Source organism: Leptinotarsa decemlineata, unplaced genomic scaffold (genome assembly GCF_025532065.1).
Source record: "Leptinotarsa decemlineata unplaced genomic scaffold, Ldec_3_MD MMD2_tig00000133_RagTag_RagTag, whole genome shotgun sequence".
Lineage (NCBI taxonomy): Eukaryota > Metazoa > Arthropoda > Insecta > Coleoptera > Chrysomelidae > Leptinotarsa > Leptinotarsa decemlineata.
In genome coordinates, this window is record NW_027412542.1 from 459,922 (window position 1) to 477,742 (window position 17,821).

Here is a 17,821-nt window from a genome sequence, read left to right on the forward strand (position 1 = left end):
GGGTGAGTCAGCTTAAACACCTCGGCTAGTCGAGGGGTAAATAAAATAGATGCACTGTTGTCATCATCAAAACAGATGCGTTAATCATTAGATATGAAAAAATTGTGTCTGGATCTTTAAAATAGTATTGTGGATATCTCGATATCTACAAATATTCTCGAATTGTCACTTCAAAACATTGTGTATTTTATACAGTTTCAATGATCGCTTTGGTATTTAAATTGATCGAAAAGTTGTTCAAGCAAAAGTAACGAAAAGCAATTATAACTGTAATCCATTCTATTTATTCATTTTTTGTGGTGAACTATCCACTTGTCTCATTTTGTTATATTAAAAAAATAGCGATACAGCATTCAAACGGTGATTGTTTTGGTGACATTATATCAGAAGTTAAGTTTGTATATTTCCATTTCAATTGTTTCATTCGATAATATAAGAACGTAGGCTTTTAGGGCCGGAGTCACGATTAAATAGAAGAAAAACAAATTAAATGTAAGAATTCTATTATGAAAAGCTATATTGTTCTCTTGGAAAAGTTTTGAAATGACAGCATTACTATTCACTATCAGATTTTCATACACACATAAACACATTTGTTTAGAACCAGAATTGATGAATGTAATTCAAAGAACTCAAAATACTCACCGTATTTATACGGTGACGGGTATTTATATTTATGAATTATGCATATACATGTACAAGAATGGTCATAATTTTATATCTAATCAGCATAAATACCCTACCCGCTCTAAAAACTTATTAATACCCCAAATGCATCAAACTACCATATACCAAAAAAGCCACCTTTTTCTTGAACCAAAATTTCACAATAAGCTTGATGATTCGGTAAAGAATGCGCCAAATGTCAATATTTTCAAATCAAGACTGAAAGCTGCTCTCATAGAAAAAAATTGCTACACCCTTGAGGAATTTTAGGTTAGGTGTTTTTTTTGTTTTTGTTTTCTTCAACGTTCTTGTCACTATTTGACATTACCATTATTTTAAACTTTTTAATTATAACCATGACCCTCAATTTTACTGTTGTAGCATTTCGCTACTTTTATGTGTCTACATATATTTTTCATCTTTTTATCTCAATTCTTTTAAAATATTTAGATAAATTCTTGAGTTTGAATATATGTATATGAAATGCACAAAATCTTATGACGTTTTCCTTGTTATTGTACTGACAGAATTATCCACTGTTATGTACTTTTTAACAAGCAAAATAAATGAATTATTATTATTATTAATTTTATACTTCATAAATTGAGAACGCACTTCATCAGCGATAAGAATGTTATTCTTTTCTTTTCTTCTATTAGTAGATCAGAAAATTGTTGATGAAATTCAGTTTTCATGACGGAGATGGCTTTGCCTAAGATCCACCATTTGTTTTCATCACTAAATGGCGTTTGATGGTGAATTTGTCACCAAAATTTTATAAAAACTTACAAAAGCAGTTTTTGTAAGTGAATCCAGATACAGTTCTTCAACATTTTTGTTTTGATATGATGACATAAGTTGAATTTTAGTTACATATGTTACATATATTTTGATTTATCAATTGATGGGCGATAATAATTCTGATTTCAAAAATGTAAATTGAGTTGCCTAAAAATATTATAGCGTATTCAACTTTCAGCTCCTTTCATCCTTATTTTTTCATTCTTATCGGTCGGTAGCCAAGCGGTTCGACGTGGGTGCTTTGTTAGGAATCACATGTCAAAAGGTAAGACCTTGTTAGTCCTTAGCTCGCACAAGTTTCGACTCCTGAGGGTTGTCATTCGTAGGGTAGCGATAGCTGGTTAACGGAAAAACATATTTTAAACATACTTTTTTCAACACATATTTGAAGAATGAAAATTATTTTTAGTTTAAGGCCACCTTCTGGTTCATATTGAAACCAAACGAAGAAGTAAGCTTTTCTTATTATTACTTTACCTTTTTTATATTTCGTTCGCGTATTCCATCTTTCCAGCATTTACAGGTTGCTGTCGAGTGAAGGAATCCTTTTTTATTTTGTTACAACTACCCAACTCAAGAAAGTTATAAAAGGCAGAGAAGCCGCACTTAGGAATTGGTCTAGACATATAAAAACTCAAATAGGTTATGTTCATCTTGAGAGTTTTTCAAAATACCTTCCATCGTACACATTTAATAAAACGGGAAAACTTAAACATCGAGGGGTAGAACTTTCTTTGTTTTCTCTGAAAAGTTAATTAAGGAAATAAATAGGCCACTTTCAGCGTGGAAAAGAAACCAAGAATGTACCTCATGCTTCAATATAAACGATACTTTATCGTGAAAAGGTGGCTTATTCATTACAAAAGAAAAAGTTTTATTGTTTCTGTTCCAGCTAATTAATTTTACCATCGAATTCACTGGATATTTAAGAGAATGGTTCACTCAACAGACAAGGGTAAAATAAATATTCTTCGTCGAGATTATCCCCCGATATTTTAAAATTTTGGAATACATCATCAGGGGCCTATTACATGAAAGTAACTAATATTGTTAACTGGTATTATTAATTCAATAAAATAATGAAATGAGTTGTTATTTTCCCGTTCCATAAACATCATCGAGTCAATAATAAAACTGCACGCTGATATTATTTTTACTCAGACAGCTGACTGAATATGCGGTTGGACTATTCGATCCTCCACCGCAACCCGCAAGAGTTCATTGTGGCCAACACCTATTCACACTCGACCAAATAAACCCAGCTTCCTAACGAAGCCGATTAGTTTATATAGTGAGTGGTCTTTCAGGTTCTCTGCTATTTCATCATTTTCCAAACACAGGTGATACACACTGTCTTCCGACAGTCCGAGTCTCTGCATATGATGATTCAGACGACAGTTACCGGTGAGAAGCCCTGTTATACAACGTACTTCATCCCTACTGTAGTCCAACAACTGTTTGGTATCAAGCTTCGAAGGGTCAATAAACGCCTTGGAGTTAGCCAATCCCGGAAGATTCTGCCAGAAGTCCATCTTCTTGCTATCCAGGTGTTCAATCTCTGTTTGGCAAAGCCTAAAGCGATGTCAATGACAGGTTCTGGTCCCATTAAGGTGCTTGCACCACCCTCCTTTGCAAGAGCGTCAGCAGCCTCATTGCTCTCCAAGTCAGTATAGCCAGGATACAGATACAATCTGTTGTGTTCCTATCGAGGAGAGTCGTTTTTGGCAATTTGCTACCAATTCAGACGTTGCTCGGTAGGTGACAAGCCCTTCCAACGCCGCTTGACTGACTCTCTGAGAATATTTTTATTGGCTTGTAATTTGCAAATTGGGAATCGATATGCCAAAAGTTTCCAAAAAATGGACAAAACAGTAAAACAGCTAATCAATCAATTGATGATTTTATTTTTGCTGTAAAATTCACGATATAAATTGAATGCATATCTGACTTTCATTTATAGTCCAGGAAACATTTTAATTCAGAAAAGGAAATAGCAATAATCAGATTACTACGATGACTATTAAAAACTTGATATTTCAAGAAAGACATCTAGGAGAGTGTGAATCGTCAGAGGTCAGTATCAAGAGTGAAGTGAATAAATTTGTGACCGTTCACAGTTTGCCTTCAACTCGGAGTTCCAAACTGTGGCCTTTTTCCACATTTTGGACCTTCTGTGTTTGTTCATTTATATTAGTCCACATAAATCAGTATGATGTAAACTGTAGAGCATACGAATCGTTCTCTTATGAGTTTCAAGATGATATTAATATTTGTTTCGTCTTCCTTTGAGACCACGTTTTAAGAGAAAACAGAAATTGCAAAAGCTCATCGCTAAGAATTTTTTTAGTTTGCGCAAAACATGCATGGCGGATATGGACTTCTGAAAATATCGAGGTTTGGGATATATCGTCTTGTTATCGATAAAATGTTTGAAACTTTCGGAAAAATAATTCATCCATGATAGTTTTTTCTTCCATCTGACGATGGGTCTATTTTTTGACAGGAAGTTTTGAATTTGTAATGTATTACATTCAGTTTGGTTAGCAACAAGTATTCGAATTCGTAATATACTATATTCGAACGTAAATCTTTGAAAATTTCATGTATAAGCTACAAGATATAAATTAAGAATAGAAGAAATAAAGAGAGAACTATTTAATGTAATGTCTCTTGAAGATCCCAACTGAATGTGAGTAATACATTTTCTCTTGTTTTGTGTACATATTTTTCAAGATGATAAAATGGCACTGTTCACTATATTCAAAATTTCCATCATATTTTTGATATACTTTCTTAGAGGTAAATACGGCTTATCACCCCAAAACAAGTACATTTCCCATTAACCAGAACACAAATTTCTCCATCGAAGTTGATATGTGTTGTAATACATTTTTTTTCAATTTTTGTATGTCTATTTCAAGATATTCAAGTGGGACTGGCGCCTCTACTGCGCTCCCCCACTCCTCCACTTTTCGTCGAGCAATCAGAAGCTACCGCGCGTTGAGGAAAAAAACATACGTCAGCGTGAAAAATAATGGTATAATAATAATTATGATGAATGAAAAATCGGATTAAAGAAAAAAAACATGACGTCAATGTGTACGGGATGTCTCAAAATGCGTCATTAAAAAAACATGACATTTTAACGGGGCTCTATCGTTTTGACGTGTGATTCTCTAATGTGTACAGGGTGACTCATCGTTTAGGAAAAAAACATGTACAGGGTGTCTCAAAATACGTTGGCGTGAAAAATAATGGTTTAATAATAATAATGAATGAAAAATCGGATTGAAGAAAAAAACCATGACGTCAATGTGTACAAGGTGTCTCAAAATGCGTCATTAAAAAACATGACAGTTTAACGGGGCTCTATCGTTTTGGCGTGTGATTCTTCAATGTGTACAGGGTGTCTCGTCGTTTGAGAAAAAAATATGTACGAGGTGTATCAAATTCGTCAGCCCCTGCCCAAACATTTACCTTTTGAGGGTATTGCGTGTGTCCTTCTCTCATCCAGTGTGGGTTTTCCGTTGACCGGTGCGGCAATTTTGCCGATTAGCATGACCGTTAAGAGACAAAATACACTCATCAGAAAAGACAACGTCTTCTAATTGGATGATATTGTTATCCAATATGCCCATCAATTGCTCACAAAAATAAGTTCTTCTATTAAAATCGTCTTCCATGAGCTCCTGAGTAGTTATAATTTTATAGGGATGCATTTAATTGTCTTTTAATTTGTTTTCTATCGATGTATGGCTAACACTGAATATAGTGGATGTCTGTCTACTCGTTGTATGTGGGTTTTCCTCAAACTCAAGCATCACGTCTAATTTGAGATCATCACTCATTGCATTGGCAGCTGCTTTTTTTATCTGCCCCACACGACCAAGCTCGTGAAACTGCTTCTATATTTTGCTTATTGTTCCTTGAGGTATGTGCAGTAAATTAGGAAATATCTCATGAAGTAGGCAAGCTACTTCCTGTTGTGTTTGGGTTTTATCTCCGTAACCGATCATTTTCAAAAATTGTTATTTCATGCATTTTTGTTAATCTAACAATTTGTCAGACTTGAAGTTAACGAACTTTGAACTCAAATTAAAATACTGACAACTAATATTGTAACATACAAAACAAGTTGACAAGGCGTTTTAAACTAACGTTGTAACAGAAATTATTTACATTTTCTCAAAGGATACCATCTACAAAGAACATTGCTATGGTTTTTGCTTACTTTCTTATTATCAATACCTCAACATGAAATGAGTTTTGAGTATATTGCAGGATTTTAATTTATTTTATCCCAATTGTTGCAATAAACTTTAAAGCGATAACATTTTTGTATAGAGAATGAAGATAACTTTCAAACGATATATCACAAGCCTATACTTCTCATTAAAAAATAAGGGGTTGTACCTGTCATTCGACGGGGGTTGAAGGTAGGGGTAGCATTTTTCCGTTGAAGTATATCAAATTATAATTCAAATTTGACATGTTTCGGGATTTTGTTAAAATTTTTACTTCAACCGAAATAAATAATTTATTCCATTTGACTTTTACACACTGTATGAAATAATGTTTTATGAGGTGGTGTTTTTCGTTTACAAAAGTTTGTCTCATTGTTAATAAAGTGTGTTACTATCGGTTTGCATCTAAATATGTCAGATTTTATTATTCATTGACCAGAGGGTAATTTTCAACCTTCAATTAAGGAAATTCGCGAAGAATGTATCAGTTGCGGAACGCAGCCGTTTTACGACTGAGCGAAATTTCAAGTCATCTTCGAAATGGTGTCATAAAATATCTGCAATTTGTCTGAATTCCATTATCAACGCCATCCGGAAGGAATTCGACTTTTGCTTCTTTACAAGTCACGGTTATAAAAGTTTAAATCTTCCAGGGAAAGCACCTCGGAATCTTCTCTCATCATCATTAATTTATCTGCGAATATAATGATAAAAAATATACCACAAATTGCAACTTTTGATCGTAATTCAACGTTTTTGTGTGCATTACACTCACGTTCCACATGAGAAGTGAACGAATGAAAGTAGTATATCATACAGGGTGAGCAGAATTTAAGGATCTCAAGGATCGCAAGAGGATTTCGAAAACGATATTAAATCGGTTTAAAATCTGTTTTTCCGTTAACCAGCTGTCGCACCCCTACGAACGACAATCTTCAGAAGTGGAAACTTGTGCGAGCTGAGGACTAACCAGGTCTTACCTTTTAACGTGTCATTCCTAACATGGGTTGGACGATAGCAAGTGAATATCGATCGTTCAGCCTAGGGCTAGAGTTACAAGAAATTTGAAGGCAAATTTGTTCATGATATAGATCCAATATGATGATATTGAAAACTTTTGTACAGCTCTCTTCGTTAACTTCCACGACTTTCAGGAAAAATTAGATTTTTTTAAGGAATTAGTGGAGCTTTTGGATCAAAATAATACAATTTTGGAGACACATCTGGAACACCCAAGATTCTATGGTAGAGTTAACTTGTATGATATACAAAGCTTTTAATAACAAAAAAAAGTTAAGGAGTTCTTATCGATCTAGCAAAAACTTTCAACATAATTATGTAGTCATAAACTTTTGTTGAAGAATCTGGAACACCTTAGTAAAATAGAGGTAGTGTTTAAAGATTTTCATGGAAAATGGGGAATAAAAAGTTCTATGTCTTTTTACCACTTTCATTTATAACTAATGTTACTGCAGTTTCATCTTATATGGTCCTTAAATATCTACTCTAGGTAATAATACGGGTGCTTAACTCAATTGAGTACCTGAAATTTCTTTACCTGAACAAAGTGGATAAGCTAATTCGAAAACTGATGAATAAACTAGATCGATTTGATCAATTAGCAGATTACATCGGCAACACTTATGCTTATGACTTTCCAAGGATTCCAGATGGCTGAATTTCCAACCTTTGCTTGCATAGCGCAAAATTTAGATCGTTTAGATTCGGGAACTTGTGGTCGCATTCCAAGGAATGGTTTGAAAATGTCGAATCATTATTACCTAGTCTTGAGGACTTTTCATGAATAGCATACCGTTTTGAGAAATTTCGACCACACTATCTCACATAAACACTATTACACTTCGGACACTTAAGCTCATAAACTCCAGATTTCTCCATCTTCTCCACTTTATCTTTGGCATTAAAAAGGAAATTAGATGACCTACGTGTGGTCTGAATGCCACTTCCACGTTATTTTTTCTAAAAAAATCCGCAATTGTCTCTGTTCTTTTACCAAAATATGTTAGAGTTACAAATTTCTTGATTTCTGGTTGTTTGATCTGTAAGGAAAACCCGGAAAATCCTGCAGCACCACATCATCTGAAGATTTCGATCTGCCAATGTCCTCTCTCTCATAGAAAAAATTGTAGTGTGTCTCCAGAGGCTCCAATAAATTCAAGACATTGCCAGAATATTCAGTTGCACGACTATCTTCAAACTTGAACCAGTCCGTTTCATCTTTGACCAATGCGTAATAATGACCAGATTCAACGCCAGAACCGCAGTAAACAATGACTGCATGAAGATTTTAATAGTGGTATCCTAGATTGAAGTGTTTATCTATTTGGAACATGTTATTATCAGATTGACTGGTGCCCCAGATATACTTGTTGTCATATAATAGTCAGTTAGTTTGGCGCATATTTGACAATACAGTTTCAGGTGATTTAACAATAAGCTTTGCACGAATTGGTTATCAGTCGTATTAAGAAACGCTAGTTGAATTTTTCGAAAGTTACATACGTTTTTGCTAGCTCTTGAACATGTACTACAAAGTAAACTAGTGAGGATTTTTCCAGCAAAAGATCTACAAACACACGATTAGATAGACTGTACGGAATCATTCAATCCAGAGCGGTCAGGAGTAATGATCCTGGTATTCTTTTGCTTACGAAGAGTATTTAAGAAGAACCCCAAGAATTCGGAACAATCCTCTTGTTGTCCTATCGAGTATCTAGTATACTTCAAAGAATCTAGGAAATCGATTGGTGGGAATGATGATACATTCTTACGAAACTGTAGCTGCATGAACAGGTGTTTGAGTTTGTTGAATAAGTAGGAAACCTTCTCGTTCTTGTTCATCGTTGAAACCGTACTTGAAAGTTGATAAAATAAGAGTATCACATAGATGAATTTCTGAATGTTCAGTCTCTGTGTCATCTATATGCTATATTAGACCATATGCTCTCGGAATCAGAGAGTTGATATGGCAAATGAACCTCAAATTGTAATATTTTTTCAACTCCAATCATATTATTTTTTCGCTATGTTCCAATTTGTGATTATTGGCAAAAAATTTCAGTCTTTCTGGAATAAAATAATAATGAAAATGATGTCTTTCGAAAAACATACATGATCGATTTTGGAAAGGACTGAAAATCATGCATTTTAGAGAATTTTTTGCCAAATATATGTTGAATTTCATAGTGAATTGACCTTTCATTTCATAGTGAATTAACCGGTGTATCACCAGAAAACTGTAGGGCATCTACTAGATTTTTTTAAGAATGAGACACTTCCAAAAAGAAAAAAATTAAATATCAACTAAAAATTATCAGAATGATATGTAGATCATGCCCAGTAGTTTCTTTCAGATGCAATCCGAAAAAAAGCTATTCAAAATAACCGAAAGGTTAAAAACATTGTATAATAACTTTTTCTAGCTAATTTTCTATCCCTGATATTCATGATCAAGGGGATGAAAGCCGCCACTAACAAAGCAATAAAATAACTTTGGTAACCCACTTTTCTTTCTTCATAAAATTTCAAATCTCAATTTAGTTAAAGCCAACAAAATAATCCTCTTCTGGATAATGAAAAATTATATTCGCCATGGTTTACCATAAATATTTTCAAGATTCTTCATTAAATCGTGCTAATCTCGTGAATTGAAATGTTAACTCCACAAGATACACAAGTTTATTATTTGAGTTTCCTCTTTTAATTACTTCTTATGAAGTGATTCGAGAGCAATTTCAGACTTCCCAGACAACCGCAGAATTCACCGGCGTCGAATTTTATTTCAGAAAGGGGCTTTCTAATATGATCCCTTCATAAATTGAAATTAGATTCCTTTTTTATTTCAAGGGTTTGCTTGTCGAATTTTAACACATTCAAAAGTGGGGTGACATGATTTGTGTGCTTGTTTATTACTAATAGTCTAGTTCATAAGTCAAAAGAAATAAACTTTGAATGTTCAAGCCAGTCTCGGATATACATTCTGTATTTATCTGCCTGCAAGTGTGTCCGTTCCAAAATTGAAGGTCGACTCTTTCAGTTGTATTGCCAATTGCATATGCAGAAAATTTTTCGTGAAGATTCCTTCACTGACGCCTGTCGAATATAATCCAACGCCATTCGTGGTATTAGCCAGTGGGGTAGTTGTTTTCTGATGGGCGTCACTCCATTCAACCTACTGTGTAGGTATATCTGAGACTGGTTTGAACATTTAAAGTTCATTTCTTTCGATTTGTTTACTGCCAGGCTTTAAGCATAGCCCACTGACTAATAAGATAGTTCATAAGTGTCATTTCAGTTCACCTTTATCGTAAATTATGATTGAGTTGTCATTCGATTAGTAATTCCCCATAGAGTAATTTACGATTTGAACCAAGTTGCACTAACAAATAATTTTGAAGATTAGTGTCGAAAACTTCGGGCTAGTAGGCCGAGGTCCAATGGAACCTGAAGTACCAAACGTTTCGTCTACCATTGCTGCAGACATCATCAGTATATGCGTTGACGAAGTTTATAAATCGAAGTCTTAGCAAGTCCCAGTCTTTTCTTGTTTGTCCAGCACGAAGTAGGCGAGTGTCTGAAGAAATATAAGCTCAAATCAAATACGCTCTAATTGAAAAAAATATATGCAGAGGTAATTTGATTGTGACTACTAAATTCTAGTACTTCAAAATATCGAAACGGGTCGAAAAATTTCTGCAATAAATCATTTTCATTAGGTTCGATCACATTTTTTGCACATTGAATGAATCATACCGTGAAAATTTCTATTTTGTTTCCATTCAATTTCGTCTTGTTTTGATAATTCGAGTAACTTCAGTAGTTGCTCCCTCTTTTCTCTATTGTACGTTGTATATTTGAAGTTTCCGGAAAATCTTCAGACTAGGAGCAATAAAACCAGCCCAAATCCCACCTTAGCTGGCGCTTATGAAATCCCAACTGGCTCTCCAGTCTTGCAATTTTCCTTCTAATCGTGGTTATTTGATATCCTTTCACTTTGTACTTCCTGACTCTCGAGTTTTATCAATAGTAAAATATACGCATCCCAAGTGGATATACCGCCGAAGTCGAGTATCCTGATGGGGATAGAAGGAATACGAAATGATACATCTTTGCCGAGCACATATTATGTCTGGAAAATCAACTCGGAAGATGATTGGCGAAGAGAATGTGGAAACCTCTCGAGAATGCAATTTGGAAACGAATTAGCAGGAACGCTATTTCTGGAAAGACGAAAAAACAGGAGAGTTCACAAGCAGCATAATTTGTATAGGGTAATTAATTAACAAGGATTATATTAAGCACATCTTCTTGATTGTGTTTGTTGTTTCGTGATCTTCCATTATCTGACAAAAAAAAAATGGTTATTAAAAAGTCGACACCAGTGTGCAAAAAGCTAACTAATGAATATGCTGAAAAAGTTGATCTGCTTCAGTAGAGTAAAAAACGAATGGCCAATGAACTTGATTTATTTTTCTATAGTGACAAGGAGACACTTCTCTCTCGGAATAGCAGTCCGCGTTTGGTGGCCTGGTTTTCATGACACTGCTACGGATGGTTTTTTCAGATTTGAAGCAGGTTCTAATGTTGTATTTGGAACCAATTCTTTTTATCCTTTCTGACGATCCTCTGACATAGAGGAAGGGCAAGCACTGGTAATGACAACGTCTACCACGCCGACGACCTGGATTCAGATCTCATACCAATCGCTTTTTCAATTGAATTTCCCTCAGCTGCCGATGACCACTAGGACCACGTGATGAGGGTGCTCAGGAGTGATGGCCTGAGGGGTGAGGCGTAGTCCCGAGGGGCCCACGCTCTTTGAATCTCTTCCATACTCATTCCATCCTTCTCTGCATCGATAACGTCACACTTTTCTCTTTTCCACTCACTAAAGTCTCTCTCTGAAATACTCACCGACGACGCGCGACCTTGAAGTGAGCCAGAACCCGTGTTGTTTGTCTACTCTTCTCTTCCTTTGAGGTTCTTGCTGTCTTCTAACCAAAATCTGTTCCATCATCACTTCGGTGTAACCATTCCATTGAAGATCTTTTTTGATGATGCCTAGTTCCTTCTCGAGATTTTTCATCGTAATATAGAACATGAAAGCATGATCCACTAGAGTCTTCATGATTCCTCTTCTGGTAGATTGATTGTGATTGGATTCATGATTCAAATACTGTCCCGTGTGAGTGGGTTTTCGATATGTAGATGTTTCTCACTTGGTGTTGGTCCTTTTCACCGATAAGTCTAAGAATGGCAATTCGTTTTGGATTTCCTTCCCCATGGTGGAGGTGATGAAAGATTTCACGCTGTTAATACACAGTTTGCGTTTCATTAACCAATTCCCGATACTTTTTTGACATAGTAGTATGTTACACATGTCATCAGATTTTATAACTTGAGATTTGTGGAATTTGTCGTTATTCACCTCCTACTCCATAATTTTCATTTGATATTTAATATTTCTTTAGATCGGTTTTGTTACCAGATGGTTCAATATGTAGAGTATTGGTCTATGGAATCGTTTGGCGGATTAGGAAAATGAATTAAGTAATTGGAAAAGTAATTGAATTGAGCTGGAAGAAGTTGCATTACTAAAGGATTTACTATAAACATTGTACTATTATAGTGAATTTTTCATAATTTCACTTCAAGACCAACATAGCTACCTCCCAAACGATGACGGGTAATTAGTTAAGAAAATGACAAGTGAAGTGAAATGAAATTGTGATTATTGTTATTAACGTCATTTCTGAATGAATTTGGAGCCGACGGTCGATTATATGTAAAATATTACCAGGATAAATCTATTATTCACCACCAGGCACTTTCTGCTCATTCTCACTTCCGCTCTCTTTGTTTCAGTCCTCCGCGAAGAGTTCAAGATAATGCCATCCGACACCAGGGTGGCCGCAGGAGAAACCGCCCTTCTACAATGCGGAGCACCGAGAGGCCATCCGGAGCCTAATTTGGTATGGAAAAAGGACGGCAAGGAAATGGACCTGGACGGACGCAGAATACGCACAGTCGACGGGGGTAATTTGATGATTTCCGACGTCAGACAGCATGACGAAGGCCGCTATCAATGTGTGGCACACAATTTGGTGGGGTCAAGGGAGACACCACCCGCCACTTTGACGGTGCACGGTAAGGAAATTGATTTTTTCTTTTGCCCTCGCCGATTTTCTTTCGCTTGTCGCTTTGCCTCTTCTACTTTATGGGCGATTTACAGTCGCTGAACTGTGAATGGGTTTTTGGATCAGTGTCGTCAGTCGTTGCAAGGAAAGCTCTGTTTATTTTCTTGGGCGCCAGAATTGGCGCAGTGAAATACATTTTCATTCGTTACTATACAGGGTGTAACTAAGTAAGTGTAAAACATTCAAGAAGGTGATTCCTCATCGAAAAAAAGATAGGATCTTTCATATAAAGATATTTCATTGGAGCATCCCTTGTACATAAAATTTGTATAATAATGTTTTTCACGAGCACTAAAAAAGTTACAATATTGAAATTAACCTGACGTTTTGTACTACAAAAAAGACACTTAGCCAGAAATTTATTTGGTTTATCCCATGTTTGTAAGGGGTGGAAAACGCAACCTCTAAAATTTATTTCCGATGTAACTTTTTGTCTTATTATATTTGTTTACCTTTCAAAAATGTATTTCCGATAGCCTGTTTCATTCTAAACAGAAAAATGTCTCTTGGGTTTTTTGCCCAAAATAAACCAGTTCACAGCAAAAAATTATTTTAGGAACAACTACAGAGATACATCGCCATAAATGCGAAAATACGAAACTAATCTATCTAGTAGGTCGCTATTAGCGATAGTGACAATTAAATTCGTATGACGCTGTCAGTTTGTGAATTTTCGAAATTGAATTAATACTAATTGTGTATTGTTGTTCTGTTTTTAATTTGTTACTTTAATAATTCACTTGTTATTAAAATGGCATACACAAATGAGGAAATGTCTGATATGCATTACGTTTACGGTCTGTCGCAGGGGTATGGGTTAGAAGCTTCTAGAAGATATGCTAAAATGTATCCTCAACGGCAGTATCCTTCACATAGAATATTTGCTCGACTTCATCAACGATTACGAGAATATAGTTCATTCGACAAAAGAACGCAGAATGAAATTGTGCCTTTCTGAAGACGATAGAATTCACAGACGAATGTAGTTTTTCTCGGGACAAGATTATTAATTTTCATAATTACCACATATGAGCTGATGAAAACCCTCACGCTATTGTCGAAACTAACCATCAAGAACAGTTTTCTCTTAACGTGTGGCTCGGAGTTATTGGGGATGATTTAATTGAGCCTCATTTTCTACCTCCTCGATTGAATGGTGAGGCATACGTTCAATTTTTGAGAGAAGTGCATCCAGTATTGTTGGAGGAAGTTCCTTTGGGCGTCAGAAGGGATATGATTTTTATGCATGATGGGTCTCCCGCCTATTTTAGTCAAGTAGCACGTCAGCATTTAACTGAAACATATGCAAATCAGTGGATAGGTCGAGGAGGACCACAGAACTGGCCCGCTCGATCCCTGGATCTCAATCCTCTCGATTTCTTTATTTGGGGCCATTTACAGCATTTGGTTTATCGTACTCCTGTTCGCGATGTAGAAACCGCATCGTCGATGCGTGCAGAGTAATCAGAGAGACTCCAGGAATATTTGACCGAATACGTGGCCCAATGCGCCGACGTCTAGACGCATGCGTAATGTCTGAAGGTAGACATATCGAACATTTACTATAATTTCTACATGTTGTGTGTTTTGTTATTAATAAATTAGTTTTGTTTAGTACCCTTTAATCGTTTAATGCAGGTACTAACTACAAAATAACAATAAATCCAGTTCGCATTTATGACGATGTATCTCTGTAGTTGTTTGTAAAATAATTTTTTGCTGCGAACTGGTTCATTTTGGGCAAAAAACCCAAGAAACATTTTTTGTTTAGAATGAAACAGGCTATCGGAAGTGAATTTTTAAATGGTAAACAAATAATAAGACAAAAAATTACATTGGAAATCAATTTTAGGGGTTGCGTTTTCCACCCCTTACAACCATGAGGTAAACCAAATAAATTACTGGCTAAGTGTCTTTTTGGTAGTACAAAACGTCAGGTAAATTTCAATATTGTAACCTTTTTCAGTGCTTGTGAAAAAAATTGTTATACAAATTTTATGTACCCCCTTTAAGGGGCTGTATCTTAACAAGGGATGCTCCAATGAAATTTCTTTATAAGAAAGATCCTATCTTTTTTTCGATGAGGAATCACCTCCTTAAATGTTTCACACTCAATCAGTTACACCCTGTATATCAGGTTTGAATAAATATATGAAAAAATCAGCTTTTTTATTGTGTTGTTTCAAAAGTTTGGTCCGATTCATTTCATCAGCATCAAAATTGTGAGTTCAGGATCCGATAAGAAAGTTATCGATGTGCTTGAGAAAATGGTAGTCGATTGGCGAGAGATCTGAGAAGTATGGTGGGTGAGTAGGGTCGAACCACGGGCATTCCTAGTATTGGATCTGCCTTCTGTTCATTGTACAGTTTCAAGTATTCTGCACCGCTTGACTGATTGATTGGGGTTTGCCCCTGCATTAGCTTGTATGTCACCAGTCGAGCTTCTTTTTGTATGTAGATGTGCAATGGTGGACGTCCGAGTAGGACCCCAAGTGCTGCAATTAGGGTCGTTTTCATGGCTTCCGCAACACTTAGACACGCCAGCCTTTGTATGCCGCATAATAGCCTAGCCATATCCGATTGTTTTGTTCTTCTCCATCAAGTCGCAACACCGAATGTAATCATGGGTCTCATTACCCTTGCATATAACAAGATTGTCGTTTTTGGGTTCAGCCCCTAGTTTTTCCCGCACATTATTCTGCAAATTCCCAGGCCATCCTGGCCTTATGTGATGTTTATTGGATGGGGAGGTAAACAAAAAATCACAAGCTTAATTTGATATTATTATATTATGACTGTAACTAGATCCTAACTTCACTTGAGGATTTTCATTAAATCAAACTTTCAAAGGTATTGTAGGTATTGAAACATTCAGTAAAACTGTCAAGTTAGAGAACCATGAAGAATATATTTTTAACTTGATTTGATCTATTTACAAAATGGAGCTTTGAATATTTCACAATGAGCAATGCATTTTTCAATCCATTGTGATTCATCGAGACCATTCATTAAACCAGCCTATTTGTTAACGTAGTTTTCTGGATAGCAATTAATCTGCAAAATTCCTCACGAGTCACCGAAACTTCAGAGAGATATTGATCAAACAACTAATAAACGTCTGTTAAGGTAAGTATATCTCTGTCAACAATCCGCTCAACAGCCGCCATTCCGAGAAAATCATAAAAAAAATCACCGCCGCCTTCTAACATCTGAACCTGACTTATATTCTACATAAAAGACGTTTTGTTCGAAATCGTCGAATCATGAATGGAAGAATCCAAAAATAAAAGCGCTCCTTAGTGACTACGAAAGCCGAGCGGTTTTGTACAGGGCGAGCATCGAAAAAATATTAATCAAGTCAGTTAGACTTTGAGGATTTTTAAAATTTTTATTTTTTTATAAGAATTACTAGTTGTGGCTCTCGGCTTCACCCGCGTAGAATTTGGTTTGTCATATTAAGTTTCGTGACAGACCATTTTTAACAAATAGTTACAATTTTTTATTAACCCAAAACTTCAGGTTTCCAACTTCAAAACTGACGAAATTCAATACAATCTTTGAAAACATATTTTTCCCCCTTGGAGGTGGAAATTCCAGCTTCCCTCTCGTGGATGCTTATTTACGCTATACAAAGAACCTACCTACATATTTCAAGATTCTACGTTCAGTAGCTTCGGTTGTACGTTTATATAAGAATGTCAGTCATTCACCCACACAATATTGAAAAGCATCAACAAAAAAAACTGAAAGGATCAAAATGGTAATCCTGCTCCTACTAATATTATAAATGCGTAAGGTTTATGAGGATGGATGAATGTATTTACGTTTTTTACTCTTTCACACTTGAACAGCTCAACGGATTCGAATGTAAATTGGTATATAGATAGATCATGACCTGGAATAACACATAGGTTCTTACGGTAATGCGGTTAAAACAGCGGGTAACAGCTAGTTTTGTTTTTGTGTTTTTACTGACAGTTGCTGCGAAATATAGTTCAGATCTAAATTATTATTTTATTACGGAGACAGAGATTACAAAATGTCAGCTTGGAGATTTTTTCCAATATCATTCAATTCTTGTTAGAGCCAGTTTTTTGTGGCAAGTTGTACTCTGGTGTTTGCCTCTTCATCACATACGTCACCATCTCTTTTCATTTGCACGAAAATTTTCATTATCGAAAATAAATTCATAAGACCTCAAAATAATATCGATCCATTTCGATATATATTTGGTTATACCATGGGAGGAACCAGCATGTTAAATAACAGTTTGAATTTGAAAAAATGGACATTTATTTGAGAATGATTTTGGATCGAGTGGTACTCGTAAATATTATATCCAAAAATTTCCTCAGATGAATGCAAACCATCAATTCTCAAATCAATTTCACAACCTAAATATCCAGCGGTTTTAAAAAGAAAATGTATTTATTTTATACGACTAAAGTCGTATTTTTGACAGTAGAATTTTATTGTTGAAATCTATCAAGTCTTGACATGAAACCGCAGAGCCGGCACCCGAGTTACTAGACTGATTTGACGCGTCTTGTTGCGTTACATGTACGTCGCATATTCTTTTCGATTTCAATGAAATTGCCACTATTCAGAACGCTGTTGGGATACAATTCTCGTTTCAATCTGAAAAATTTCATATTTGAAATCAAGTAATCGTTCATGACAGTGATGAGGCGTAAATTAATCGAAAGAAATTACATTTTCCAGATATATTTCTCAGATGTAAATCTAGGATTTGATGAGTAATAACTATCCATCAAACTATCTCAGTAAATTTTCTGATTGTCCCGATCATTTTGACAAATGTAAAAAATTATCTATTTTCCACAAAACGAACTTTTATGTGCCCTGCCCTGTAACAAATTAATGAATTAACTG

At 35.4% G+C, this 17,821-nt stretch overlaps 1 protein-coding gene across 2 annotated transcripts in view; it reads left to right on the forward strand.

The window, feature by feature from the left end:
• Positions 1–17,821, forward strand: part of robo1 (roundabout guidance receptor 1) — a 280,396-nt gene that overhangs the window by 222,073 nt on the left and 40,502 nt on the right. Inside the window, exon 4 of one of the 2 annotated variants that reach the window (XM_074172448.1) lies at positions 12,597–12,878. The exons of the other annotated variant lie outside the window; for it this stretch is intronic. Within the exon in view, the coding sequence (XP_074028549.1) occupies positions 12,597–12,878 (282 nt within the window). The remainder of the gene's footprint in view (positions 1–12,596; positions 12,879–17,821) is intronic. 2 annotated transcript variants of the gene reach the window in all.